Source organism: Sceloporus undulatus, chromosome 6 (genome assembly GCF_019175285.1).
Source record: "Sceloporus undulatus isolate JIND9_A2432 ecotype Alabama chromosome 6, SceUnd_v1.1, whole genome shotgun sequence".
In the NCBI taxonomy this organism is placed as follows: domain Eukaryota; kingdom Metazoa; phylum Chordata; class Lepidosauria; order Squamata; family Phrynosomatidae; genus Sceloporus; species Sceloporus undulatus.
This window is the reverse complement of record NC_056527.1, coordinates 98,126,456-98,153,742: the sequence shown is the minus strand read 5'-3', so window position 1 is coordinate 98,153,742 and position 27,287 is coordinate 98,126,456. Positions and strand designations below refer to the sequence as shown.

Here is a 27,287-nt window from a genome sequence, read left to right as displayed (position 1 = left end):
GGGTTGCCATAAGTTGGAAATGACTTGAAGGCACACAACAACAACACCAACAACAACAAACTTGAGAAGTAGCTACTAATGTCCTCTTACATTAAAAGCTCCCTGCATGCAGAAAACTAGTTTGTGATCTAATTTCTTCCCGACTAGCTAGTTTCCTATGTACATGGTCATGTATGTTTTGTTGTTGTTATTCAGTGTAATGTTCAAGCCAGTGATTCCACCACCTGGCATTTGATGTGTTACAGTCTATCAAGAACTATACTGTGTCAAACTTCTGTTCATGTAGATTTTCCCCTCTTGGCTTTACAACAGGGGTAGGCACATTGTGGTCTAAGGATTGTATGCAGCCCACAGTCTGATCTCATGTCAGCCTTGGCCTAATTTCCAAAGCCCACTGCAACCAATCTATTCAGGCTTTCCGTTCCCTAGCAGCCTCCAGGAGGGAAAGAAGAGAAATGAGAAGGGGCAGAGAGAGAGAGAAAGAGAAAAGTTTCAAGTTTGGAACATTTCGTTTTAGTGCTAATGTACAGATATAAAGTAATTGAAGAGCTTGCAGTTAATGTCAAACCACTACATGGTTTTATAAAGTTGATTTGATAATAATCAAATAATTAAATGATTAAATTATTTTTAAAAATTATTTAGAATTACTAAAAGTACCGTAAATAAAAATCATTTAGAATGACTAAAACTAGTCTGGTATAATAGTTTTGAGCATTGGACTGCAACTCTAGAGCCCAGGGTTTGAATCTCTGCTTGGCCACTGAAATCAACTGGGTGAAACTGGGCAAATCACACTTTTTCAGTCTCAAAGGAAGGCAAAGGGAAAACTGCCTCTGAATAAATCTTGTCAAGAAAATCCTGTGATAAGGATCTCCATAAGTTGGAAACGACTTGAAGGTATACATGCAACAACAAAACCAATACAGGCAATAAAAAATACGAATGGTTGCTCAAAAATAATGACACCAGCATTTAAAATTACTATTGAATTTTTTAACAAATTAGGGGTAGTCAATTCATTTTTAACAAATTATTTCCAAATTCTGCTTTGTCCACTAAAGGATTCATACCCACCAGTTGCCAGAATGTGGGGCCCTTGGTAGATAACTCCAAGAGAAGGCTTCTCTCAGAACAAAAAGGGTTGCCCACCTGCTGTTTTACAGAAGAAAGGTCTACAGCCATTACCCAGTACATTAGCACAGGAGACAGAAGATTATGAACGTTTTTCCCTCTGCATCACCAGCCCAGCCCAGAAGATGCTCCCACCTGCAAACCAGTCCTATCATGAAGAGCAGGAGGGCTGTGATGTCCAGTTGGTTCCACGTGTCCTGGAAGTAAAGGCGCACTCGCTGCAACATAGGATGAGGACCCACAAAGCAGCCTTGACGAACTTCCTCACAGACCAGTGTGAAGACCCAGATGTACAAGGCGATCTCTGTGCCAGATGGACCTTTGGGGGGTGGGGGGTCGAAATCCAGAAGCAAGACATAGGAGAAGAGGAAGAGGAAGAGCAGGTACATCACCACGTTGCCCAGGAATGCTGTCACAGGTGCCACCCAGAATTGATGCCAACGTCGTAGCCAGAACTGGCGAGCAGAAGGTGGAGAGGGAGGTTCCATATCGCTGGGACAAGTGGAGAGGTGAGAAAAGATGAGACAGTGAGTGTCCTCCCCAACAAAAGAAACCTCAAGTTGATTTGCCGGTATGAATTTTAATCAATTGATTCATGGAATAAATCTGCTCCATATTGGTAAATCCTGTGACTAAATAAAACACATTTACGTAATCTCTCCTGTAGATCCAGAGAGATCTACAGAGCACTGAATCTGAACTCTCATTGATTTACTCCTCCTCTTCCTGGGGGGGGCATATTGCCTACCCACTTCTTTGGACAGTAAGTTCCTTTTTTGGACCACGATTCCCTAAATCCCCTATGGGCACTGACTACACTGGCTGGGGCATTCTATGCCATGTAGCCAATAAAAATAACATTTTTAAGCTTTATGTCTGACTGTACATCTTTCTACCCATCAGCAAAAAAAAGGCTGCAAGATCAGGTTCATCAAACCACAAAGGGCCACAACGTGATGCTCTTTGAGATTAATTTGTAATTATTCTTTTTCCTGGGATGGCTGCCAAACTTTGGAGAGATCATGACTACTTTGTGTGGTCATTTTTTAAATATTATTTTTTGCTGGACTGAAGTCTCAGGAGAAATGGTGGGGGCAAGAAGCATTTCTAGCTTCATGCAGGACCTCCTTCTCCTACCACTGTGACAGTATTTCAATAGCAGAGTTACTGCACTAATTGGTGAGAAAATGGGGAAGAAAGATATGTCTCCCTTGTGTTTCCTTGTATCTGCCCCAGCAAAAACTGAACCCTCAGAGAAGGGATCTGGAGCCCGTGAGCAACCTATCTTGCCCTGACTTTTTGTGTAGCATTTCCAAGAAGCTGGAAATGGCTGCTTTGGGAAAAATGGAGGCAGCAGGAATGCCAGCTTCTCACTCCAGTGACAAGTGGCCAAATCTGACTCCTTAGTTCCAAGGTAGTAGCAGCACTTAAAAGGGGGTGTGCAACTGCTTTGCTCCTTTAGAATTGTGTGTGTGTGTGTGTGTGTGTGTGTGTGAGAGAGAGAGAGAGAGAGAGAGAGAGAGAGAGAGAGAATGTGTAAGAAAGAAAAAAATGGATGCACATGCACACACACCTGTACAACTTTTAATGCTGTGTATTGTGCTCCTAGTTTATTATATTTTAAATATGCTTTTAAACTGTTGTTTTTAACTTGTATTTTTAAACTAGAATTGTGACTTCACTGTGTTTTAACTTTTGTATTAACAGTTGTTGTTCTTCTATGTTTTTAAGTGGTTGTTAGCCACCTTCAATCATGTGCTGGGAGAAAGGCAGGATATGCATTAAACAAACAAAGAAACAAACAAATTACATGGAGTAAATGAATGGGTGGAACAAGTAATTAATAATGTTAAGTTTTACAGTGTTTTATCCTACTTCCTACAAGCCCCATTGTGACTACAGCTCTACAAGCTGGGACACCGCCTCTATTTCCTTCCTTCCTTCCTCCCACCCCACCCCTGTCCCCAAAGTATGACCATTTCCCCCTACTCAGACAACATGTCTCCGATGGTACTTTTCACATCTGTGTCAAGGCTGTCCAGCTCAATCGGGCCTGAGGGATCCAGACGGAGGTCATCATCCATGGTCCTGTTAAAGAGTGAAGTCACACTCACATTTTGAGAAAATAGGTTTAGGATGGGGGTGTTCAGTTTCAAAGGGATTCCTAGATTCTTTATTCCCACTTCTATTTTCTATTTTATAGTAGTTATAGCAGGGGTAGGCAACCTGCGGCCCGCGGGCCGGATGCGCCCCAGCAAGGCCTTGGGACCGGCCCCAGCCCGGTCCTGCCGCCGATTGCCGCCGGGGCCTTTGGGGGGCAATTGTCTATAGAAGCCTCAGAAACATGCATTTATATTAAAAAATTTTTAAAAAATCAGCAAATTTTTTCGTGTGTCCTCTTTTTTTTTTTTTTAAAGTGTCTTCCATTTGAAAATTTTGTCCTACATTTGTCCTGGTTTATTTATATATTTAATTTTTTTTAAAAAAAAATTTTAATTATTTATTTTTGGCTTCGGCCCCCCAGTTGTCTAAGGGACAGCAACCCGGCCCCCGGCTCAAAAAGATTGCCTACCCCTGAGTTATAGTGACCACTTTTGCATTGCTTAAAGGAAGACACTAAAAATTTAATCCAAGGTTAAACAACATCCTCAACCTGAGAATCTTCAGAAAAACTGGGTTATAAACATCCACATTAGCTACAGCCAGTGTAGCTAATACGTCATAGGAGATCTAGCACAATATATTGTATCTAGGGAGCCCTGGATTCAGGAGGTCTTTGAATGGAGTTTCCAAAGGTAGCTGGCAGGGCAAGTTACTTAAGGATGGTACCCATCTCTCTCTTTTTGTCCTAGTAAGTCAACAGAAATTTCCCTGGCAGTGCAGTACTGGTATCCACAGTCCCACTGTGACAAGATGCTCACTACAGAGAGGTAGTCCAGCATGCTGATGATCAGCATGGTTTGAATGTTGGACTAGGACCCTGGGAAACCAGGGTTTAAATCTCTGCTTGTCCATAGAAACCCACTGGGTGGTCTTGGCCAAGTCAAGCACTCTCAAACTCAGAAAGGCAGTGGGAAACTTCCTCTGAGGAAATCCTGCCAAGAAAACCCTGTGAAAAGTTAAGGTTGTCATAAGTCGGAAATGACCTGAACACACACAACAAGGCCGACTATCAGAAATAAGCATGCCCCAACTCCCAAATTATGTCTCATAGTGTTGTTCCTGAGCACTGATGAAGCAAATTATGGCCAGTGGTACCTACCTGAATGTGATGAGGTTGGTAAAAATGAGAGGGGGGCAGAAGAAAGTGAGAAGGAGCTGCCAGACAGGGGTGCTTCGGTCCATCTCTCCCCACCAGTTCTGGGTAAGCAGGGACTGTGAGGGAGAATACAGGACACAATCAGCACTGGGTGAGGTTGGGGAATTCAGAGCCCCCACTCTCCCATATTTGCATTCTTTTTCATATCTAAAATGCTTGAAACTGTTTTTCCCACCTACAGATAATCCTAAATGTGCATTAAAATATTTTGGTTGGCCTAATAAAGATAATTGTCCCAAATTTGAATTTATTCTGTTAAGTCTTTCAGTGCATGCAATAGCTTTGCTGAGTACAAGGTTGCTGCCACACAGCATAGCAAATTGTGAGTAATGCTGGGAGCTGTAGTTTTGCAGCATTTGGATTCCTATTCCTGCTATATATATTTACAGTATGTCTGAGTAGTTCCATTTAATATACGAGTTTATCACATGAGGCTAGTAAAGCACAATTGTTGTTTTTGTTGTTGTCCATCGAAATCTTTTTACTTATGGTGACCAGGGATGTAGCCGGGGGGGGGGGGGATCTGGGGTTCCGGACCCCCCCCTTCCATTAGAAAAATGAATGGTGTGTGCTGCTGCGCCGCCGCACTCAAGCCCCATTATAATGGTGGCACTTAGTCTGGACCCCCCACTTCCTAAAATCCTAGCTACGTCCCTGTGGTGACCCTATCATAAGTTGTTCTTGGCAACTTTCTTCAGAGGGGGTGTGCCATTGCCATCCTCTGAGGCTGCGTGTGACTTGCCCAAGTTCACCAAGTGGGTTTTTATACTCAGGCTGGGAATTGAACCCTGATCTCCAGAGTCAAACCCTCAAACCACTACACCACACTGGCTCTTAAAAAGCACATTTACAGTAAAGCACAGTAGGACAATAGCATCTTTGGCAGGTTCTTATCACATTACATGTCTCTCCAGTTGTGCAGTCACTGGTGGAGTGCACTGCACCTATTCATTGGAGTGTCAGAGAACTGTCAATGAAAAGGTGCTCTCCACCAACAACTGAAATGTAAAGCAAGAGGAGAGACACAAAGTCATGTGATAAGTACCTGCCCAAGATGCTATTATTCTACTGTAATTGCGATTTACTACCCTAGTGTGATAAACCCCTCAGTGGGATTTACTCTCCAACAGACATGTAAAGGATTGTATTGCTGGTCAGGCAGCAGAAGCACTGCTTTGCCCACCATAGCTTCCATATTGCTCCTCCTGGATTGTGCCTAGAATAGAATCATAGAGTTGGAAGAGACCACAAGGGCCATCAAGCTCAATCCCTTGCCATTCAGGAAGACACAATCAAAGCACCTCCAACACATGGCTATCCAGCTTCTGTTTAAAAACCTCCATAGCTCTTAATGCAGGACTGGGCAAGGACAGCCCATAAGTTACATTCACTCCCAAGCCTTTTATGCCCCCTACAAGGGTCCCTGCAGCACCTAGATGGTTACTTTTAGTTTTGAAAAGAGGTCTGTATAAATCAGATTCAAAGAGGCTTAAAATGATGTAATGTGGCCAATGGTGTCCCTGACAGGCCTTAGTGTTTGCATAAACTCTTGGCCCTGTTTGAAAAAAGGTAATTTTGTGGACGCAGTAGGGAAAAATGGGTGGCCTCAGCCCTCCAGAATCTTGTAGGAGACTAAAAATAGCTTTCAACCCCTGAAAGTTGCCACCACAGTTTTAAGGGAATGTGAGCCACCAGGAAATGCCTCAACCATATCATACTGCAAACCTCCATATGGTCCTACCTGAACACCATCATGAGCAAAAAAGAGCCGGGCATCAGCCTCATGAGCCAACTGGAGGACTGTGGCTCCACCCCAAAGATGGGAACGGCGGACCAGTAGTTTGTAGGCCCGTGGTTCACCATTGCGGTAACATTCACCAAATACACCTGGAGTTGAGTGGAGGAAGAATAGAGAGGAGAGACAATTTTATTTGTATTGCCAAGAATTTCTCAAAACTTCCTGTTACACCCACAATCCACATCCTTATTGACAAAAGTCATTGTCAATATGAGAGTTTTATCATAGCACCCATAATGCGCAAAAATATGTTTTCCTACATTCCCACTATCACTTCAGAACTAACATTATATATACCCATTTCACAGAACAGTGAGTAGAAGGAGGCAGAGAAAGAATCATCCAAAGCTAGCCAACAAATCTGAGGGAGAAAAGGCATTTTAAAGGAGTCTCAGTCTAACTCTGTGATCAACTTTAACCAAAAATTGCATTGAAGGACCTAGAGATTCCCAGAGTGAACACTCCACTAGGCATTTGTAGCTCCTCCAGAGCAATTCTATGGTCAATGTCCAGCAGATGTTGCACACAGAGTTGCACTGGAGGAACTAGAGATTCCCAGAGAGGTGTTCTCTCAGGTAAAAACATAGTGTTTTTGTTATTTGCATTTTTTCTACATTCACGGGGGTTCTTCTGTGCCCCTACCCCCAGCGAGGGACGAGTGTACTTTAAAATGTGTGTGGAGGGACGAGCGTACTTTTAAAATGTGTGTTTCTTTTTCCTCCTCCCAATTTCCCCCTTTGTCCTCAGCTTACTTTAATTGCTGCAAACTGAAGTGCAAAAATAGTTCGCACTCAAATAACTCAGTGGGGAGGGAGGAGAAGAGAAGAGAGAGCAGAATCTTGCCTTTCTCAATAGGCTCAGGCAAAAGCAAATTGCAACAGCTTATTCTAGCTTTGCATTCTTCCTCATTAATCATTTTTACCATCTTGACCACACTCTTGAGGTTGCTTGGCTACATGTGTCCTAGTTTTCATCTGTTAGATGTTGGTGGTACAGAGCCAAAAGTGGAGTCAGACTGTTGTTTTCAGAGTCATGGAGAAGGTGGGTTCTCCCCTTTCACTCCTGAACATTCTTTCTCCATTTTCTCTTTTCCTGTCTCCCCTTCTCACGCACCTATGGCCAGATTCTCAAAGCGCATTGCCAGGTCCTTCATGGCTGCCTCTTCCTCAGCCTCTGACTCCAGGTGTGAAAGCTCCCGAAGCATGCGTGCAGCTGCCAATGCCCCAGCTACAGCATCAGGTGCCTGTGATGGAACAAAATGGGAAACCTCAGTGGGGATAGAGAACAAAGCTATGCTGCATTTTCAGGCTGGTTTTACTCAGGCCTGGGAAGCCCTCTGTTTTTCCTTTAAGATGCCAAGTGTATGAAAAAGTTCCTTTTTTGGAATACAGTTCTAGAAATACCTACAATTTTCAGACCTGCAGAATGGGAGCTGAAGTACAAAAAAGAAACTTTTCCACATTCTACCCAAGACTTTAGCATAGGCCCTGATCTGTGTCCCATAACCATCTGAGATGCAGCAAGTGGGCACATGACATACAGCACAAAACAACTGCAGCACTTTGATGCCACTTTAACTGCCTTCGCTGAATGTTACAAAATACTGGGATTTGATGAGGCAGCTTTCAGGCACATAATTCTCAATACCTAATGAAACCACAAATTCCAGGATTCTATAAGATGGAATCATGGCAGTTAAAGTGGGATCAAAATGCTATATTTATATAGTATAGAAGAGACCTTACTTTGCAGCAGATCCTGCTTCAGTGTCTCAGGAAATAAAGACATGGCTGGCAAAGCAATAATTTGATACCGAGAGCTATTGGGATCAAAATCCAAACCCTTTTCTGATTAGGGTACAACCAGATGAGATGGAAAGTGATGTATGGCAAGAGATTCTGTGTTTCTTCAAGAGTAAAAGGAGATGTGGGGTGTCCCTGTTATGGATCACCACGGACAGGATAGAAGAAAAGGGTTAATTTCTCCCGTGGCACATTCTGGATCTGATTTGCTCTCCAGGAACCACTACATGACCCATGCTGCAATACCACCACCATCACCACCTTTTTTAAAGCAGGCAATGAGATCAGAGATCTGTTACCTATTATGTAGCATGGCTTCTATTTAGTGTAAACTTCTTTTGTCCTGATTGGATATCAGAAGGCGCACACATGCATTTTAGTTTTATAAAGAGTTGGCAACATTTTTGTTTTAAAAAGATCCCAATATTGTTACAATGCCTTCTATATCTACCATGGTGCTATATACATCATCACTATCATACACACCATTTCCCAGAAATACATGGCCATCTCTCTACGGTTCAGCAGCACTGCCCATATAAACAGATCAGTCCAAGGATTTGGTGAAAGTTTATCGAGGTATACAGGATCTCCATTGGGTATTGATCCCTTGGTCTTGGAAAAGAAAAGAAAAAAAGCACAGGGAAATTAACAACCACACAATTATCTTAGATCTGGGATTGGTGTTCAAAAGCAAGCCAAAATCTATAATCACACAAAAAACATGCATCCCAAATTTTGCCACAATAACATTTATTTGTTTATTTGATTGACTGATATAAAATTAATTTATAACACACCTTTCTACTTTGGCTATAAGTACTAGCCAAAGGTATTTTTATCCTGTTAAAATTTTGTTGTTATAGCTTAATGTGATAAAGTCCATAGAATTGGAAGAGACTGCAAGATACATCCAGTTCATGATCAGTTCATTCAGAGCTGAATACCACCACAACTTACCCCTGCCCCTTTGTGGCTATCAGGGTAAAGTCCAGCATAAAAGGGACTGCAAACGTCCCCCAGTAGCTCATGCAGAATGTGGGCCACCTGTGGCAAGTGGCAATCGGGCAGAGATCGTTCCACCAGCAGATATTCAGGTGGTGGAGAGGGCTCAGGGCCTATTCCGTGGCGTCGCTCCAGAAGCTGGTGCAGCAGCGAGACCTCAGGTGCACCTGCGTACAGGTACTCCAGCTGTTTCCATGTCAGGAACTGTCCAACATCCAAGCCATTCTCCACAAACAGGCGCACTAAGGCAGGGCGGTCTCCTAACAAAGCATCACGCATGGGATCTTCCAGCAGGCTAGGCTGCAGCAAAGAGTAGAATGAGAAAGTTTTAAGACAATTTTAAAATGTTTTAACTATGTGTGTTTTATTGTAATTTTCTTTCTTTTGTGGGCCACCTTGAATCCCAGTCTGAGAAAGAGATGATGGATGGATGCAGTGTCCACTGGTTATACATCTCATGAGAATAACTGATGAGAACTACCTGACTGTCAGGTCAGAGCTTGGGAACATTACTTTTAGAGGACTACAACTCCCATAATCTCTCAGTGGTCATGCTGGGAATAGTAATATCCACAAATTACGTATCCAAGCTCTGCTAATGGTCAAAGTATTATTATGAAAGTCAACCAATCAGTGACCACGCAATTCCTTCTTCCCAAATTGATAGGATCAAAACATGTGAGAGATCTATAGAAACCTTCTTTCTTGACCTCTTGAGATATAACTTTATATCTCTTTCATATTATGCAGTTATAGCACTTTGATTCCACTTACCCTGGTAACACTCTCTCCTATGGAATATTGAGACCTGCAGTTTTGTGAAGTATTTTGAATTCTCTGCCAGGAAATTCTAGTGCCTCATCCAACTATAAACCCGAAAATTCCACAGGATGCAGCTTTGGCAGTTAAAGTGGTGTCAAAGTGCTATAACTGTGTACTGTGAAAGGGCACTCTTGACTTTATCATTTAAAATGAACAGAAACATACCAGTTTTGGAGCTTTTATTATTCCACTTCTCTTCCATAGTGCAACAGGGGCTTTTTGTGCCATTGATGGTCCCACACTCTATCTTCCTGCACTAACCAGCATGTAATTCCTTTTTTTAAAATTTGTAACACAATTCTGGAGTTATGGGAATGCAATTTAGTGAAAAATGAAGAAGAAAAAAAGTGGAAAAAAGGGGGGAGAAAATAGGCTGCTTGGGAATAGTGGGGAGGGGGAGGAGACTGACACCATGCGATTGCTCAATATCAAACTGCCTGTCACACCTGTGGAGTATTGGGCTGGCAGTGTGATTGGCCATTTATTGATGGGTTTCGCCCATCAATGAAAAGATGTCCTCTAACAACGCTTCAGCAGTGGGTCAGAGGCGACACCATGCAATAGGTATTGCCAAAGACGCTATTCTTTTGCTAAAACTGCAAAACCTGCATGTGATAAGAGTCCTGTATCCCCATAGATGAGCCTACCTCAGTCTTAAAATCTTTGGGTGAGGGCTTTCTCTTGGTCCCAACATTGTCATAGGCCCATCTAGTGAGGTTATGTGAGATGGCACTTTGGGGGAGCTGCTGCCAAGCTGTGGAATTATCTCATTTTTTATCTTTATTACTGTATATGTTGCTATAACTAAAACATCTGTTAGTTTTTTTACTTGTCCTCACACCTCCTCTCTGCATTCTTTTCACTAGCTGATTAACCAGCTATGTAGATAGGTTTTTAACAGGGTGCATGTGCTATACTTTTATTTGTATTATTATGTTTTTAAAAATTATTGTATACTGTTTTTGAATATTAGTGTTTTAATATGATAGCCAACCTTTGTTGTTGCTGTTATGTTTTTATCATCAGGGATCTAACCTTGTTTTTAATTGCCTTAGGTCTCAAAATGGGAGTGGGGGAAGACAATTTGTTTCTTCCCTCAGTCTCCCTTGCTGACCCACCTCCCAGAGAATGTCCCCTCGGAACAGTTCAGTGCTGGCAATGTCCACACGGTTCCAGGCCACAGCCAAGCGCAGCTCATCCAAGTAGGAGGTGGCCTCATTTGAGCGCCTACAAGCTGCCAGGAGAAAAGAAAAAGAAGAGCAACTCTATTAATATTGGCTTGCCCCAATTCCTTGCAGCACTATAAATGGGGAGGGGTACAAAGAACAGTTTAGCTAAGAGATGGGGGGAATAAACATATCACTCCTTCAAATTAAAATTCTTCCCATACAATGAAATTTTCTGTAAACTCTGCAATTTCATTCTCTCTCCTTCTGGTGTTCAGGCTGTTAATGTCACTGCTTTTGTAACCGAATAGCCAAAACAGTAACACCTGTGTACAAATTGGAAATATCAGTAGGTTTGGAGAACCTTAAGGTTTGCAGAGTTAAAAAAAAACCTCTGTGGAAAAGCCTTAAGGGGAAGAATCCATCCACATCCCCTCAAACAGCCTAATGAATATTAAGCATCCTCAATGACTGTGGATTGCTAACTGTTGTGGAGGCAGGGGAGAATCTGGAATGCAATGAACTGAATCCTGAGTAGAGAGCATTGTACATTGCAGTATTTTAATGCAGGTCTCACTTGTGTTATACAATCAAAACAACGGCTGGAATCTTGTTGGTGAGTTCCAAATGGAATAAACCTATTCATAAAATCACAGAACTGGAAGAGGCCAGAAGGGCAAACAAAGTAACACACCCCCCCCCGATCCAGCCTCTCTTTAAATAAGGAGACTCTAACACTCTCTAAGGCAACCTTTTCCATAGTTGAACAGCTCTTACTGTCAAAATGTTTTTCCTAATGTTGAGGACTGGATAAATTGATGAAAATCTAATTGATTCACTAACAGCAACAATAACCTACCTTTCACCAATGCTTTAAGCAGAATGGTCTCAAATTCCTCCAAACCTTCTTGGTCTGAATAAACAGTCACCAATTCTCTCAGAGCCCCAATACGTTCTACCTGGTGAAGAACTGAGAGGTAGTTATAAATTGCTTGGGGGGGGGTGAGACTTGCTTCACCAGACAGAAAATTTCCCATGCCCGCTTCCTAACCAAGGGAGGACTAGTGAGAGTTATGGAAGGAAGGTATGAAATTCAGATAGAATGGGAAGAAATCTGAGTTAGTTCTACGTTTCAGAGATAGCAAAGTAACAGATGGACAGGCCAGGCAGTGCTAGAAGCGAGGAGGTTCCTGGATCTCACCTCCTCTGCCAAGTGCTCCAGTTCATTGTCAGGAAACTTCCCCTGCATCTTCTTCAAAGCCAGTGTCTTCAGGGGCTCTCCAGGTTGTGTTTCTTCCAGCAACTCAGCCAAGCAGTCAGCTGCTCCTCCAGTTCCTGCCAACAGTAAGCAGGGGATAGAGGCGTGCACAGCCTCAGATACACGCTGGAGGAGAGAACAAGACAGGAGTACTGGGTATGAGGAGATGAACCCCTTAGAAATCTACTAAATTGTCTCTTCCTGGGGCGTCTATCTCACATCTTGGCCCCTAGTCCTTCTTCACACCTGCACTTACCATTAGCTCATTCTCAAAAAGTCCAAGTTTCCATGCTTATCTACTGAGACTGGTTGAAGACATTTTGCTGTCTTTAAACAACAGCCCTCTCTGAACAGATGACCAGATGCCTTGCTTTTCCAGAACATGTTCTACATTTCAACCTTCCATCCAGGAAGAATTCCAAAATGTCCTCCATTTTGAGCATCACTAGAAGCCCACTGATTAGCATCACGTTTGCTGTTTCCCTTCCAGAAATTCATCTACTTGGCAGTCCATCCTTGTTACAAATAGGTGAATAGGATGGATCCTTCTCAAGTTCTTTTCTCCTAACAGGAGCAGCAGACAAGACTCAGGAAGCGTTTGTTTCTTGGAAGGGAAAAGGACAGCAAAGGTGTTAGGCAATGGGCTGCTTGAGGACACAATGCAAATTTAGAAAAAGTTTTTTCCCTTAATTTCAGCACAACTGGCAAATGAAAGGAATAATTTCAATGTAGATTCAATCAAGGGTTTGTTGCTATTAAAGTACAATTTTAAGCATTTGCCTTGCTCACAGTTCTGCAAGTATATGGTAAGCCAACAAGGCATTTTAATGAAGACAAGTTCTTCAGAAAAATATGGTTAAGTGCATAATAAAATCCTGTATATGTAATTTAGCTGTCAATAAACCATATGAAATGAATTTATATTTATAGTAGTGTTTTAGCCTGTATTTTGTAATGTCCTACATTTTTCTTGAATGTTCTACATTTTACAGTGCCTTGTCCTCCTTTGCAGTTATGACATCTGGTCACGCTGTTCTCAAAGCATTTATATCAAGATGCAGGGTACCTGCTCACAAATCCCGCCATATCTATCTGTTCATTCCCACAGTTGTTTGCTCTGTGTTGTGTTCCATCCTCACCCCATGGCCTTCACAAAATTTCCCACCCATTACCTTGAACATGGATGAATCTCCACTGATGAGCAGCACTAAAACAGGAATCTCAATACTCCCACAACCTGTGGGGGTTAAGATGGAGAAATGAGATGAAGGAATAGAAACCTCAGAGGTCTAAGAAGGGGAAATACTAGAAAAACGATGCAGGGAACAGAACAGAAAAGAAAAAAGGAACAAGTATTTTTCCTTTCCAGAAAGGAAATGTATTGTTAGGAAAATTAGCCAGCAGTATAAAAATGTAGCAGCAGAATTCTGAGTATTAAATCCAGGGCGTATCTACATTGTACAGCTATAGTGGTACGATAGCATTTTAACTGCTCTGGCTCCATCATACAGAATCCTGGGACTTGTAATCAAGTGAGGTATTTGGTATTTTCTGCCAGAGAGATCTAGCCCACTCTTTTTTAGAACCCTCTTGCAGAGAATTCTGAGCATTTCACAAAATTACAAATCACAGGATTCTATATGAGGAAACCATGGCAGCTAAAGTGATATCAAACTGCTATAGTGACATAAGGCTTTATCACATGGGGAAAATCAGAGGGGAAATCAAGGGTTTAAAGAGCTATTATCCCATTAAAATTGTGCGATTGCGATAAAGATTTTTACACACATTGTCATTAAAGAGCCATTATCCTGGGAATAAACAGGCAATAAACACCAACAAATCATTCACATGATTTCCCTGTGAATGATGTGTTACTGTTTATTGCCTGTTTATTCCCAGGACAATGGCTCTTTAATGGCAATGTGTGTGTAAATCTTTATTGCGATCACACGATTTTAACAGGATAAAGGCTCTTTAAACCTCTGATTTTCCCCGTGTGATAAAGTCCATAGTGGGGATATACCCCAGAGCCTGGGAAAGTTACTTGTTTGGATTAGAACTCCTAGAATCTATTTGGACCACTGAATTCTGGTAGCCTTTGAGGCAGCAAACTTGAACCTATTAAGGTGGTAAAATTGTCTGGGCTGTACTATTTCAAAAATCAGCTAGAATATATTGAATGTTTGTCTAGATTATTTTAAAAAGCCACTTCCATCTAAAAGCTAGGTCTTGGGGAATGAAGGTCTAATCTAGACTTCATCCTCATGTGGTTCATATATTATTATGTGTAGGAGATTATCTGTCTGTCTATCTGAAGGCCTGAACACAGATTCACCTCCACTTTGCAGAGATCTAGGCCTCTTCCTTATTCTTATGGATGTGGGGAAAAGATCAAATTTCAAAGAGGGCACTACCCCAACAAACTCTCTCATCACTAGGCCTAGTATCATTTAACTTAATAACAAATAGTACAATTACCCTGTAAAGATAAATAAAGTAGGAACAATGACCAGGTTTGGTTTTCTTTCTTTCTTTCTTTCTTTCTTTCTTTCTTTCTTTTGGATAGTGTAGATTGGGTGGGATATGGCCCACATTAAAAGAGAAAGAAGTACATTTTTATTTGCCTGTGCTGTGTTACTTTGGGAATGATAGTCAATGGGTACAAAGTATGACTCACAATTACAGAAAGACATGGACTGGCTTTAGATGTAGATCTATTCAGCAAAACAGGACTTAAATTAGATGTGAACAATCTGTGAATGAGGGCGGAGGCAGTGTGACTGTTCAATAAAATCCCCATCTAGATACAACCCATAGGAAGGTTTGTTCTTTGTTATATATATAAAAAAGGTCTCTTACCACCAGCGCCTACTTTCTGCTGGGCAATGTACCGCTCCAGGTGGGCACGGAAGGAGGCCTCACCACCTGCCTTGCCCTCTGTCCCATTGTCCACCAAGAAGAAAGCTGAGTGGTTGGAATCCAGAGGACAGAAAGGGCTAACAGGGGCTGTCCGGGGATAACGTGCTGGAAACAGACCCTTCAAGTTGAAAGAAAAGTAAGGAGTGAATAAAGAAAAGCCTAGAATAATCCATTTCTTTCACATCCAACTAAAATTTCAGCAGCCAGTTTAATATCTATGTGCCTAGCCTAGGTTGCATTCATTAGTAGTTTCCCCCTTTACTGTTTTGTTCCTATTCCCTGATACCTTGGGGTTCACAAGACAACGGTGCTGCTCAACGATGCCCCATGGAGCGATGCCCATCGCCACCACATGAGTACTGGGGTTGGTACTGGCTGTGGTGTGGTCCCGCACTGCTTCGCCAACATGGCGGCCCACACCAGCATGGAGCCCACCTGTCATAATCCAGGCACCTATGGGGGAGAAAGAAAAGTAGGGGAAGCTTACAGTCGCATGATACTATACTGCAATCTTTTATAGTTTATGAATGTTTGTGCAAAATCTGTACATTTTGAAGTACAGTCAGCCCTCCTTATCCATGTTTTATGCACTGAGTCAAGCATCCATGGCTTGCAAATACTTAATATATATATAAAGTCCAATAGGCAAACCTTGATTATGCTATTTCATATAAGGGACACCATTTTACTGTGCCATTATATTTAATGGGACTTGAGTATTCATGGATTTAGGTATCCATCAGGGAGTCCTGGAATCAAACCCCAGAAGATAACAGGGGGCTACTGTAAAAAGAAATCATTTTCACTTGATTGTTTTAAGAATTGACTACTTCGTGACCCTTCCTTACACTCTCTTCTAATGAGCCCTGTTATTGTAACTAATCTGTGGTTGAGATATACTAATAATAAAACAATGAATGACAATCATTTCACTTTGACACACCTATTGAATAAAGTTCTCCCCAGTTACTCATACATAAACTGCTTATCTCACAAAGTACACACAAAGGGACAAGCCCAGAAATGTCCCTCTATGTATTCTGCTCCCTCCCTCTCCTCTAAACTTTAAAAAGCACACTGCCGGCCCTCCGAAAGGGTGTGGGTGCTTCATAGTCCAAATCGTCCACACCCATGCATGCAGAGAGCATGAAATATGCTTCCTAGAAGGTGTTACTTTTACACAGCTGGAAGCAGCACTTCACACACCATACACACACATACACTTACACACTGCTTCATAAATACAGAGACAATGAGAAAAAAAACCACTCTGTAGAGTAAAACATAGCATTTGTAACTTTCTTCTCAGATATGCATGCAACTTTACTTTAAACATATCACTCCTCAACAAGACAAACCTGCCTCAACTTGTGAAATTTCTTGTGTCACAAAAACACATATTTTTTGAATTTATTTATTATATTTATATATCATCTTTCTTCCAAAATTAGATTTAAAAACAAGACTATCAAACAAGTAGAATAAAACCACAAGTTAGAGTGTGGTGTAGTGGTTTGACCGTTGGACTATTAACCTGGAGGCCAGTGTTTGAACCCTGGCACAGCTATGGAAACCCACTGAGTGACCCTGAGCAAGGCACACACTCTCGGCCTCAGAGGAAGGCAAAAAACAAACCCCATCTGTGCAAATCTTGCCAAGAAAACCCCACAATAGGCTCACCTTAGGGAATTAGTCACAAATGACTTGAAGGCACATGATAACAAACAACAAAACCCACAAGGTGTATTATTAAAAAAAAATCAAATTGTAATATTAAACTATCTAAAGCATTTGTGCCTGCATAGAAACACAAAGACTCCAAAGAACACACACCTTCCACAATATGGAACCACTTTAATGTGCTACCGGTAAATTATCTGTATGTCACAAAACTATATCCTAATAAAAGCACTGGCACATTCATAGCAACACCCTTGGTGCAAACACCCAAGTCTCAAAAAGAGCTTTTTCTGGAGTTTATCACACGGGAGGAATTTCTCTTAATTTCGAATGAAAAGAAAGTGGGGCCAGAACGCATTCACGTGAATTCGCTAGTTCATTTGAACTGACTTCCCATTGCCTGAGAATAGCTTGCCATTGCCCGAAATTGTATGTGGTAGTCTATCATGCAATAATGTGAAGCCCCATGATTGTGTTCGGATTGCCATTGGATTATACTTCCAATTTCCGTTGTCTGATAAACTCCAATGTTTTCTCTGTACACACACAGCACACAAAGTAGCAGTCAACATTTTCCTGTTCTGTTGCCTCTCCTTTTCCTGCTCCCTCCTTCCACATTATTTTGTTTGCTCTCATAGCAGGACTTGTAATAAACCAAGAAAGAATCCTGAACAAACTGAATGAAGTACAATGGGAGAAATTATTTTTCAGAGAAATAAAAAGCCACATTATTATTATTATTATTATTATTATTATTATTATTATTATTTGAACAATCTAATTGGAAATATGATTATTTTCAACCTGTTGCTACTACTGCAGATTTTTCTATAAAATAACATTAGTGTTACTCCTGGACAATGCTCTTCACTTAACATACATGCAATTCATTTAACTGTGATACACTTTAAGTAATACTATGCTGCATTGCAACCTTAGGAAAGAAGCATAGACCCAAACGGGATGTTTTGTACTTATGTAAAAATGTTGTTGCATTTATTAGATAATATAAGGTAAAGTATAGTTATATATGCATTGCATAGTAGATGTTAAGTTAAGATTCTGTCGGGATGGGATTAGAAAATGGAATGTTGAAAGTGAGTGATGATTGTTGACATGTCTGAAGGGATATTTGGAAAGGCTGCTGTATGACAGTTGGTGAGGAATGAAAGTTTAACCTGCCAAGGTTAGGTATTAGAAGTTTGAGTGGTTAGGAGAGTTAGGCCCGATACATACTTCTATGAAGTGACGTCCTTGGGCTGATTCTACGGTTTGGGAGCATGCAGCAACCACACGCCCCCTAACTCTAGGACGTACTGGCGCTGCCATGACCGCACATCCCTGTCCACATGGGGTGTACGCCCATGACGCAAGTGCTGCACAGCATCCGTATGTCATTGCGTTGCACTTGTGTCACAGATGCGCCACTTGTGGCGTCGGGTGCGCGCTTCTAAAAGAAACTGTTTTTTCCGGGTTCTTTTAGGTGCGGAGGGACGCCACATGGTTTGGCTGCTGCGGCGACCCTCAGGAGCAGAAAGGGGTGGCTGCAGACTGCCCTGAAAGTCAGGGTCAGTGACAGAGGAGAGATAGAGCCTTATCACACGAGAAAACAAAGTGGAAACATAGCAGCTTTCTCTGTGCCTTACTGCATGATGTTGTAGCCCTGTTCTCTTCCCACGGGAGACAGTTGTAAAAGTCTGTCTTTTGTTGAACTGATTTTTCTAGCTAGAAGAAAGATGCACTTTTACAACTGTCTCCTGTGGGAAGAGAACTGAAGTGCTACAACATCATGCAGTAGCTGCTACTTGTGCTTTCTATTTGTTTTTTCATACGATAAGGCTATTAGAGTCAGAATTAAAGTAATGCATGGGACAGACTGCTTAAAAAGGGCGGACTCCCGGTGCATGTTTTTCCGTTGGAGGGAAGCTTCAGCCGCCAAACCGAGCGGTTTCTCGCCGGCAGAAAAAGAACCTGTGAAAAGTGGCGGCGGCATAACCAACATCACACGGCGCTTACATAACAATGGCGGCACAATGTTAAGCCCTCGTCACGTGCTAGGGTTGAGGGGCATGTGGGCACTCTGCCCCAGGCAACTCTAGCACATGATGAGGTGTCACAAAGGGCCCATATGTACCGGGCCTTAGGATATGAGTGAGAGATGTGGATTAGAGTGAGTGTGAGTCAAGAATTATATGTACAGTATTAAACAAGTAATTATATTCCACTTCTATTTAATAAATCATTATTTTTGAAGTATACCCTTGAGCCTCTGAGAATGCTACATATTGGAAAACTTGAGTTCAGACAGTGTTTGTGTTGTGGTGGTATCTGGTGGGGAGATAAAATTAATATAATCTTGCACAGGAACTGCAAGGGCATCTAAAAGTTCCCTACATTTAATGCCATAGTGGTGGGATAGGAGGAGGTCATTACATTTGTTGGCAGAGGTGGGGATAAGTAGAAATCCCTACATTTGATGGCAGCAGTGTGATTAAGGCAAAACCCTTACACCAAACCCTAATCTCTCCACTATGCTTGCAAAACTATTGTCTGGTTTCTTTTTACTTTTGTTATCTTCCAATTAACCAGCAATTCTAAAACATAAATTAAATCCAGAGCTCTTGTTGTTTTAGTCTGCCCCTTTGGTGCTTTTGCCATTTCTTCCATCTCTGCTGTTTTAATTTCCAGGAAGGCACAATATTTAGCCATGCATCAGATGAAAAGAGCTGCTGTCTATTATGTCAAATCAAATATGTTACTCTTTAAGATACCACAAAGCTCTTTGTTCTTTCTGCTGTCTTAATATTTTATTGCTGCATTTTTAATTGCTGTGGTTGCTGTTTTCTTGCTTTATGATTGTAAGGCATCCTGAAAATACCTACTGAATAGGCTGAATAAAATCTTTTATCAACAAAGAACTTAATCCCATTGCCACAGATATTGTTCACCAATGTCTTTGGACCTTGGCTTGACTACAGAGAAGGACAGATAAGACACATCCAATTTTTTATCTTTGTCTCAGTGGTTACTGCACAATGAACTATGGAAAAGAGATGCTCACAATAAAATGCTTTTGGTTACCATCTAGTAAATGCAGCTTGTAAAAAATGCATCACTAGAGCATGATTTCACAACCATCTGGAGATTGGGAGGGGGGGATAGCCTGTTTTGCTGTTCCCTCAAACCCACAGATACTCCACCAATTTGTATATTCCAGATGAAAAAAATCATCCTCAAATACATGAAAATCACCCAGACTGCAGCAGAAGCATTCATGTATAAGTCTAGATATTTTGGTTAAAAAATTGACCCCCAAAACCTGGGTCAACTTATCCATGGACCAATGTAAGTACTGTACTATAACTCTTTTTTGTAAAAAGGAACTGTCCCCTTGTGAAAGGCAAGAGCGTAATCTATCATGGAAGCACTGATTCCCCCACTTATAATAATAATAATAATAAAAGTTTATTTCTATCCTGCTTTTCCATTTCAGATCAAAGTGGTGTACAAATCCAGATAAAATTACAATAATCAATAAAACAGATAAAACAAGATATAAAACAGCATATAAAACTCATACTCGAATAACTGAGTTGGGGAATCCAGAAAAACATAGCCAGAGTCGTTACTTCATTCTCTCATCCATCCAGTCTTTAGAGCAGTTATGTCTGCCAGAATATTCTAAGTTCTTTGGCATTGTTTTCCTTTCCTTCAGGCTTTATATCATTTGTTACATGGCCCTAAGTTTTACCCTTAATTTATCCATGGGTCATATCAAAATCCATAATTTTGGCCCCAAAATCTGCCCTTATACATGAAGTCGACTCTTATTTGAATATATACGGTATTCCCTGTCCTAATATAGTTGCCCATCCTCACTCTAGAGAAAAGGGGAAGACTGTTGTACTGTTATGGAAAGAGAATTGCTATTATCCATTAATACTCTCTAATTTTAATCTAGTTGTGTTATCTGAAGCAGAACAGATTTACACTGGGAAGCACTGGCTGTATTTTGATTTTTGTATCTAGTTTTATTAAGCCAAGATATTCCCATGCATCACTGTGATCAAGCCAAGCAACTGGGGCTACAAACTTTAGCACAAACTAGGATCTGAAACCACAGTTTAAGGTGTAGTGAGCAGGTTACATTTGCAGGCAAAAGGTAATGCATATCTCAGCTCAATAAATCAAGGTATGATCATTTGGCTGGGTAGTTTCAAATCTGTGTACACAACGTCTCATAAAGCAATATGCATCAGGCCAAGATGCATGTAAATTACTCCTCTTATCTATATCCTGTACAAAGGAATCCAGAGTACTGCAATAAGAAATGTCTGGCTCCTGACTGGATTAAGTCCATCCAAGCATTCATTGATTATGCCAAGTTCTCAAGGCAATGTACATAGGTTTGACCCTCAGTATTCCTGAATCAAATTCTATACACAAGTCACTACATCAGTTTTTCTTTATTTTCATCTTTAAAAAATAACTTGAACATGGAAATATTAATTCCAGTGTATGCATATTTGCCAAACCAGTTTGCACAAACTGGAAAAAAAAAACCTTGAACCCCAACTTCATCCTAAAATGCAGTAATTATTGATTTCAACATCAGATCCTAAATGCCTCTGCTACAACCACAATAGATAACATTCTTTTCCCTTGCTTCTCCCAACATTATTTCACATAGAAATCAACGTCTGCAGCTTGATCTTATAATAACAGTGTTAACCATTACAGTGAGGGTTGTCAATCTGAGATTCTCCAGCTGTTGTGAGTCTGTAATTCCCATCAGCCCTAGTCAACATAGCCAATGGTACGAAATGATGAGAATGATGGTCCAACAACATCCAGAAGGCCCATTCTAGCTTTATGTGACTTTATAATTTGGTGGACAGAACAAAAGATGGCTAGTTCAGATGTGCAAGGGGTGAGTGTCCTTACTGGCAAGACTTGGGATCTTCCTGGCACAATCATAACATTTTGATCACCTGAGGAATACCCTTACTGAAAGTGTGGAGCCCTAGAATGATAACAATACTGAAGGGTCTTCCCTTACCTGTGCTCTGAGCTGCTTTCACCAGTCCTTTTCTTAGTACATCCTTAAGCCAGGCTCTCACACGCACCTCACCTTCACCACCCACCACAGACACCACCAAGTTGGGGTGTGGGATTTTCCAGTGGTGTGTTACCAAGCCATAAGCAGCTGCTGGGTCAGATGTATCTGACAGGCGAATGAACTGCAGTGTAGGAAACAAATGGTAGTAGAGGACAGGGTTAAGAAGAACGCCCTCAGATTCTGATGCTCAAATTCCCCCTAAATTCTTTAATAGGTCACTTCATAATGTATTGTCTCTTCTGTCTTATATTATATAGCAGCCTCCTCCTTCCCACATATATTTTGGGCTACAGCTCCCACCATCCCCAAGTAACATGGCTATTAGGGATTATGAGAGCTGCAGCCCAACATATCTGGAGAGCACCTGTTTGGGAAAGGCTGCTGTAGTGCTAGCTGGCAATGTTGCCTTGGGTTTGTTGAGGTATCACAGACCTTCTCATAATCTCCCCTTCCCGATTCAATCGACTAGCCTACCTCTGTCTTATGATAAAACTCACCTTGCTAGGCCTGCGGCCAGCTCCCACAAATTCCACTTCACCATAGGCATCGGTGGGCCCCTCTGTGGTGTGTTGGGCTGAGTCCCATTTGCTAACAATGGCTGCTCCAAAGGCATCTTCTGTGGCTACAGAGCTGTGGTTATTGCGAGGACTCCCACACTGGCACAGACTGGGTGGGATACAAAAATGGTGGAGTTTTTAAGAAAGGTGTTGCTGTGATGTACAGATCCCGGACAGCCCCATTTTAGGCTCTGTTTTTTCACTACTACAACCTTGAGGTCTACCACCTAGAGCCAACTACAACATAGTGGCTCCAGAAAGAGGATGAAGCCCACACTGTTCAGTGGTGTCACTAGAGTTGGCGTCACCCAGTGCAGTAACTCATGGTGTCACCCCCTATTGACCTCCTCCCATCCCACACCATACAGAATCCTTAGGAATGTTTTTTGTATTAATGTTACTCATAAATCGTAATTCCCATATATCACCAAATATACCAAAATTTATGCTCCAAAATTGACCCTAAAATTCTGGGTAGACTGTAGTGCTTAGAAAATTCCTAAAGCAAACCAGCCTGATGCCCCAATCTCCATTTAACATCAATTCCTTCTCCCTCCAGTCCGTTTTGCAAGACCATGCTTCTTATCAGAAAAACTGTCCATTTAACACCACTTGCTTCTCTCTGTGGTCCGTTTTGCAAGACATGGCTTCCTATGGGGAAAAAACCCTCTCGATTTAAAACCACTTGCTTCTCTCTCTGGTTCGTTTTGCAAGACCTGGCTTTCTATGGAAACACCTCTCCATTTAAAACCACTTGCTTCCTTTCTCAATCTGATGTTAAAACCTATTCTCCAGCACCTGGGAATCAGTTGGGAGAGGTCCAGAGAAGGAGACGGAGGGATGGAAGTGGTATTTCCCCCTTTCCATCCTTCCTTATAACCCCCTAAGTTTTACCCTTGACTTATCCATGGGCCATGGGCCTGACACCTTCCCTTGACTTATACATGAGGTCGACTTGTACACAAGTATATATGGTAAGGGTAATAGTTGTGGCATAAACAACTAGCAAAATTAAAATTATACCTTTAAATTACAGTATCATACATACAGCCTAAATGATTTACATATACATAGTTTTATGTGGTTAAAGTGAAAATTTGGTAAAATGTGATTTGTCTAAAGAAAATTTAAAAAGAATAAAATTTTTGAAATTTTAAAGTTTATTTTTTAAAAACAACAACTAAGGTCTCTCTCTTCTCCTCCCACTGAGCCTCATCCCACTCACATCATCTCTTCAGCATTTTAAGGGGACACATCCTGTTTCGGCCAAAACGCACATGTTTGAGGAGCAGTGGTGTCACCTGGTGCAGTCTGTACCCCCTACTTGATGCCACTGGTGCTGCTCAGCCCAGGAAGTTGTTTTCAGCACCACAAATAAATGCTTGTGAACCAGTCATTTCACACTGAAATCTGCTTGCATGGAAATCAAGGGGAGTGCAGAGGACAACATGAACACTTTCTCCAAAATTTCACCAATGAAAACTGGAACATGTGTAGCCAAGCAACAGCATAACGTGGTCACGATGGCAAACGGTACTAATAAGGAAGACACACAAGCTAGAAGAGGCTGCAGTGGTTTGCTTTTGCCTGAGCCTAGTGGAGAAGGGAAGATTTTACACCTTCCTCTCCTCTCCTCCCCCTGTGAATTAATTGATTGAAAGCTACTTTGAACTCAGTTTGCAGCAACTGAAGCATGACAAACGGGGCAAGTGAGAGGAGGATCCTCGAACTGGGACATTTAAAAGCAGCTGAAAAGTGGGACAGGGGATTAATCAGGATTGTCCTTGCCAAGTTGGGACAGTCGGATGTAGAAACAGGAGGACTGGTGCCTGCAGGAATCTATCAAGAGTTCAGCAGTTCTGGGGTTGTGGAAAACAGATTGGAGTCTTTCCTCCCTGATCAATTCCAGCCAGATTTTTATTGAGCGATCTGTTTTTGTTTTATTTTTTAATTTGTATTTGATTGTTTTAATTTATTGTAAATCACTCTGAAATATTTTGACATGGAGCAGTTTGTAAATTATATCTATCTCTACCCCATCTATACCTCTGTAGCCGCAGGGAGAAATGATAATAAGGCAAGGGAAGAGGAGGAAGTTAAGTGAAAGTACATGCCTTGGGAGGACTTGGAAGTCCTTGCCTATTTGTATCGTGTGAAAAGGCAGGGTAGGGGGAGAGATTAGGCTTTACTCACCCTGGTTGACCAAGTTGCTCTATAAATGTTGTGCAGACTTTCTTCTTGAAGAGTTTGGGGATCCATGCCTGGGGAAAAATTGAGAATTAGGAATTGGGGACACACACACAAAAAACCCCTCTCAGAAAGCCCCATCACTCCAAGCAAACAGTTTTGATTACTGGCAAAACATTGGCATTCTAAAGGATGCAATACCTGGTCTTTCTGGTTAGGATTGGCCATGAAGTGGACCAGGGGGGCACAGCCAGTGCCAGGCTGGAGTTGGCGTCTCCAGGCTGTTTCTCCGGCACCTCTCTCGCCTAGAATGAGTAAGTGAGAGATCATGCAACAGAGACAGCTTCAAGATCCAACCCACTGGCAGCAGCACCACACCCAGTTCAGGAACTTGCTTGACCGGATAAACACCTCTGCGAGTAATACAGAGTTCCTCTAGAATAAGATTTTGATCACAGTTATGTCTGTGGAAGAGCTTGAATTATTGGTGTGTGGTGGTTGGGGTTACCCACAAAAAATTCCACTCCTCCAGTCCCTTTTAGCCAAATCATCATGTCCTACCTCCTCACAAAGCCTTCTAGTCCATTCAGTTTGCACATCCGGCTTTGAGTAAAAAATAAGAAATGGCGATAAATAAGTTAAGCTGTATCTCAGTTTAATAACTTGGCATTTTGATGTGTCCTTTCCCATTGCCTCCACACTGCAATAGTGTGGCAGAGAATGTTGTCCCACTACGGAGTGAAAACCAATATGAGCTTGTAAATTAGGGGAGATTTTCTCTCTTTTCCCAAAGTACTTTGCTAATTCCCTTAATGTTTCTCAGAAGGTGTTGCAATGGCTTGAAGGCATTTTTTCAGAAGTCTGAAAAAAGCTCTAAAACAGGGCTCATAAACTTTAGTGCAATCAAAGGCTCCAAATTACTCTGGAGTAATTTGTAGATTAATTAGACATATAGCCTTCCAGATGTTTATCTTTCCTTTCCTCCAATGACCCCAAGGCAGTCTACATGTATGTCCAACCATATCCCTGTGATGTAGATCAAGTTAGGAGAGAAGGAATGGCCCAAGGCTACTCACTGAAAGACTGAGTTTCTTGGCTCAGGGATGAAGTGCATGAATCTCTATTTTCCAGATTTCACTCTGGCAATTCACCATACTGGGTGACTAATGTCTATTTTGTTCTCACATATATTTCACACTAAATGCCAGCATGGGTGTGTGTGCAAAAGTACTCAGGGCTGCCCTTCTCTTCTTTCTGCTTCCCTTCCGCCACATACTACCAGTTACTGGGAGACAGGCAGCCTTGTCTTGCCATTGTCTGAACTGATGGCTTGCAAGAAAGGTGGGTAAATAAACCCAAGAGTAACTTGAAATTATTATTTTAAATAATATTCATTAGTTTCCACATATAAATCACCAAAAGTCCCAAACAGTAAAGACAAAACATACCTACACATATAATACATTCCCTCCACCTCAAATCATAAATACAACCACCAGCACCACACAGCACAGCACAACACAACACAACACTACATTTGATTTTTTAAAGACTGCCCACTTCCTATCTATATTTATCAATTTATTTCAAATCTACTTCACTTGACTATCCACATTAATATATACCTCTGCTCCTAAGTGTATAAACATATTTATATTTCACAACCTGCCAATGTTATAATTTCTTCCCTTTCTTGTATATGTATCCACTCTTTTACAAAGTTTTCTTTAATAATGTAGTTAATTTATCCATCTTGGCAAATTTGAGTATCTCACAATCCAATCCTCTTCCAATATCATATCTGTATTCTTCCACATTCATGCGCATAATATTCTTGCTGTTGTGGGTTACTTGGCATGACATTGGGTGACATTTAAGCTTTGTGAAAAAAAGAAGACAAAGAAGGACACAAATGTATGCAAAATGTGTATGTGCTACTTTATATGGGGAGATGCAAATTAGAAATAATGACTCTATTGTTGAACAGGCTGCTGCAGGAGATGTGGACTCTCTTTCACTAAAGATATTTAAGAGGAAGTTGGAGCACAATCTGTCAGACATCCTGCAGCTGCATCCTGCATTGCAGAGCCTGCATAAAGCATAGAGGTTGGGACAAAATTATCTTGAGTCCAAAGCCACATTATGTCCACTTGATTAGTCTAAGGTTCAATGAGAAAATGAACTCTCAATGAACTAACCATGAATGTGTGTGTATGTATGTTTGTGCGTGTGGTGGAAGCAGGTGTATCACTACACATGACAAGGTATATTTTAGGTGCCATTCACACTACAAAAATAATCTGAGATGAATATGTGTTGAATCCTTGGTGTTCACACACGTCCCGAAAGCACTTGATGCACTTGGGGTGGGGGCTGGCAAAAACCCCATTTAACCTGGTATATTCATTACCATTTCCCCCCAAGTTTTCCTGAATGGTCTGCATCAATCCGCATCATTGGCGGTGTGAATACGCTTCCGAATCGATTCAGATCACTCTGTATTGTTAAAGGAAGGGAG

At 41.5% G+C, this 27,287-nt stretch overlaps 1 protein-coding gene across 1 annotated transcript in view; it reads right to left on the bottom strand.

Moving 5' to 3' along the window:
- TRPM4 (transient receptor potential cation channel subfamily M member 4) overlaps window positions 1-25,112 on the bottom strand; it is a 35,756-nt gene extending 10,644 nt beyond the window's left edge. Inside the window, 17 exon segments of the mRNA XM_042476993.1 lie at window positions 1,270-1,626; window positions 3,124-3,222; window positions 4,397-4,509; window positions 6,195-6,340; window positions 7,365-7,494; window positions 8,540-8,668; window positions 9,014-9,358; window positions 10,999-11,114; window positions 11,906-12,005; window positions 12,248-12,430; window positions 13,477-13,541; window positions 15,167-15,344; window positions 15,513-15,679; window positions 21,966-22,146; window positions 22,523-22,691; window positions 24,776-24,843; window positions 24,971-25,112. Coding sequence (XP_042332927.1) covers window positions 1,270-1,626; window positions 3,124-3,222; window positions 4,397-4,509; window positions 6,195-6,340; window positions 7,365-7,494; window positions 8,540-8,668; window positions 9,014-9,358; window positions 10,999-11,114; window positions 11,906-12,005; window positions 12,248-12,430; window positions 13,477-13,541; window positions 15,167-15,344; window positions 15,513-15,679; window positions 21,966-22,146; window positions 22,523-22,691; window positions 24,776-24,843; window positions 24,971-25,099 — 2,675 coding nt within the window. The 5' untranslated portion in view covers window positions 25,100-25,112.
- Window positions 25,113-27,287: the final 2,175 nt, after the last annotated feature.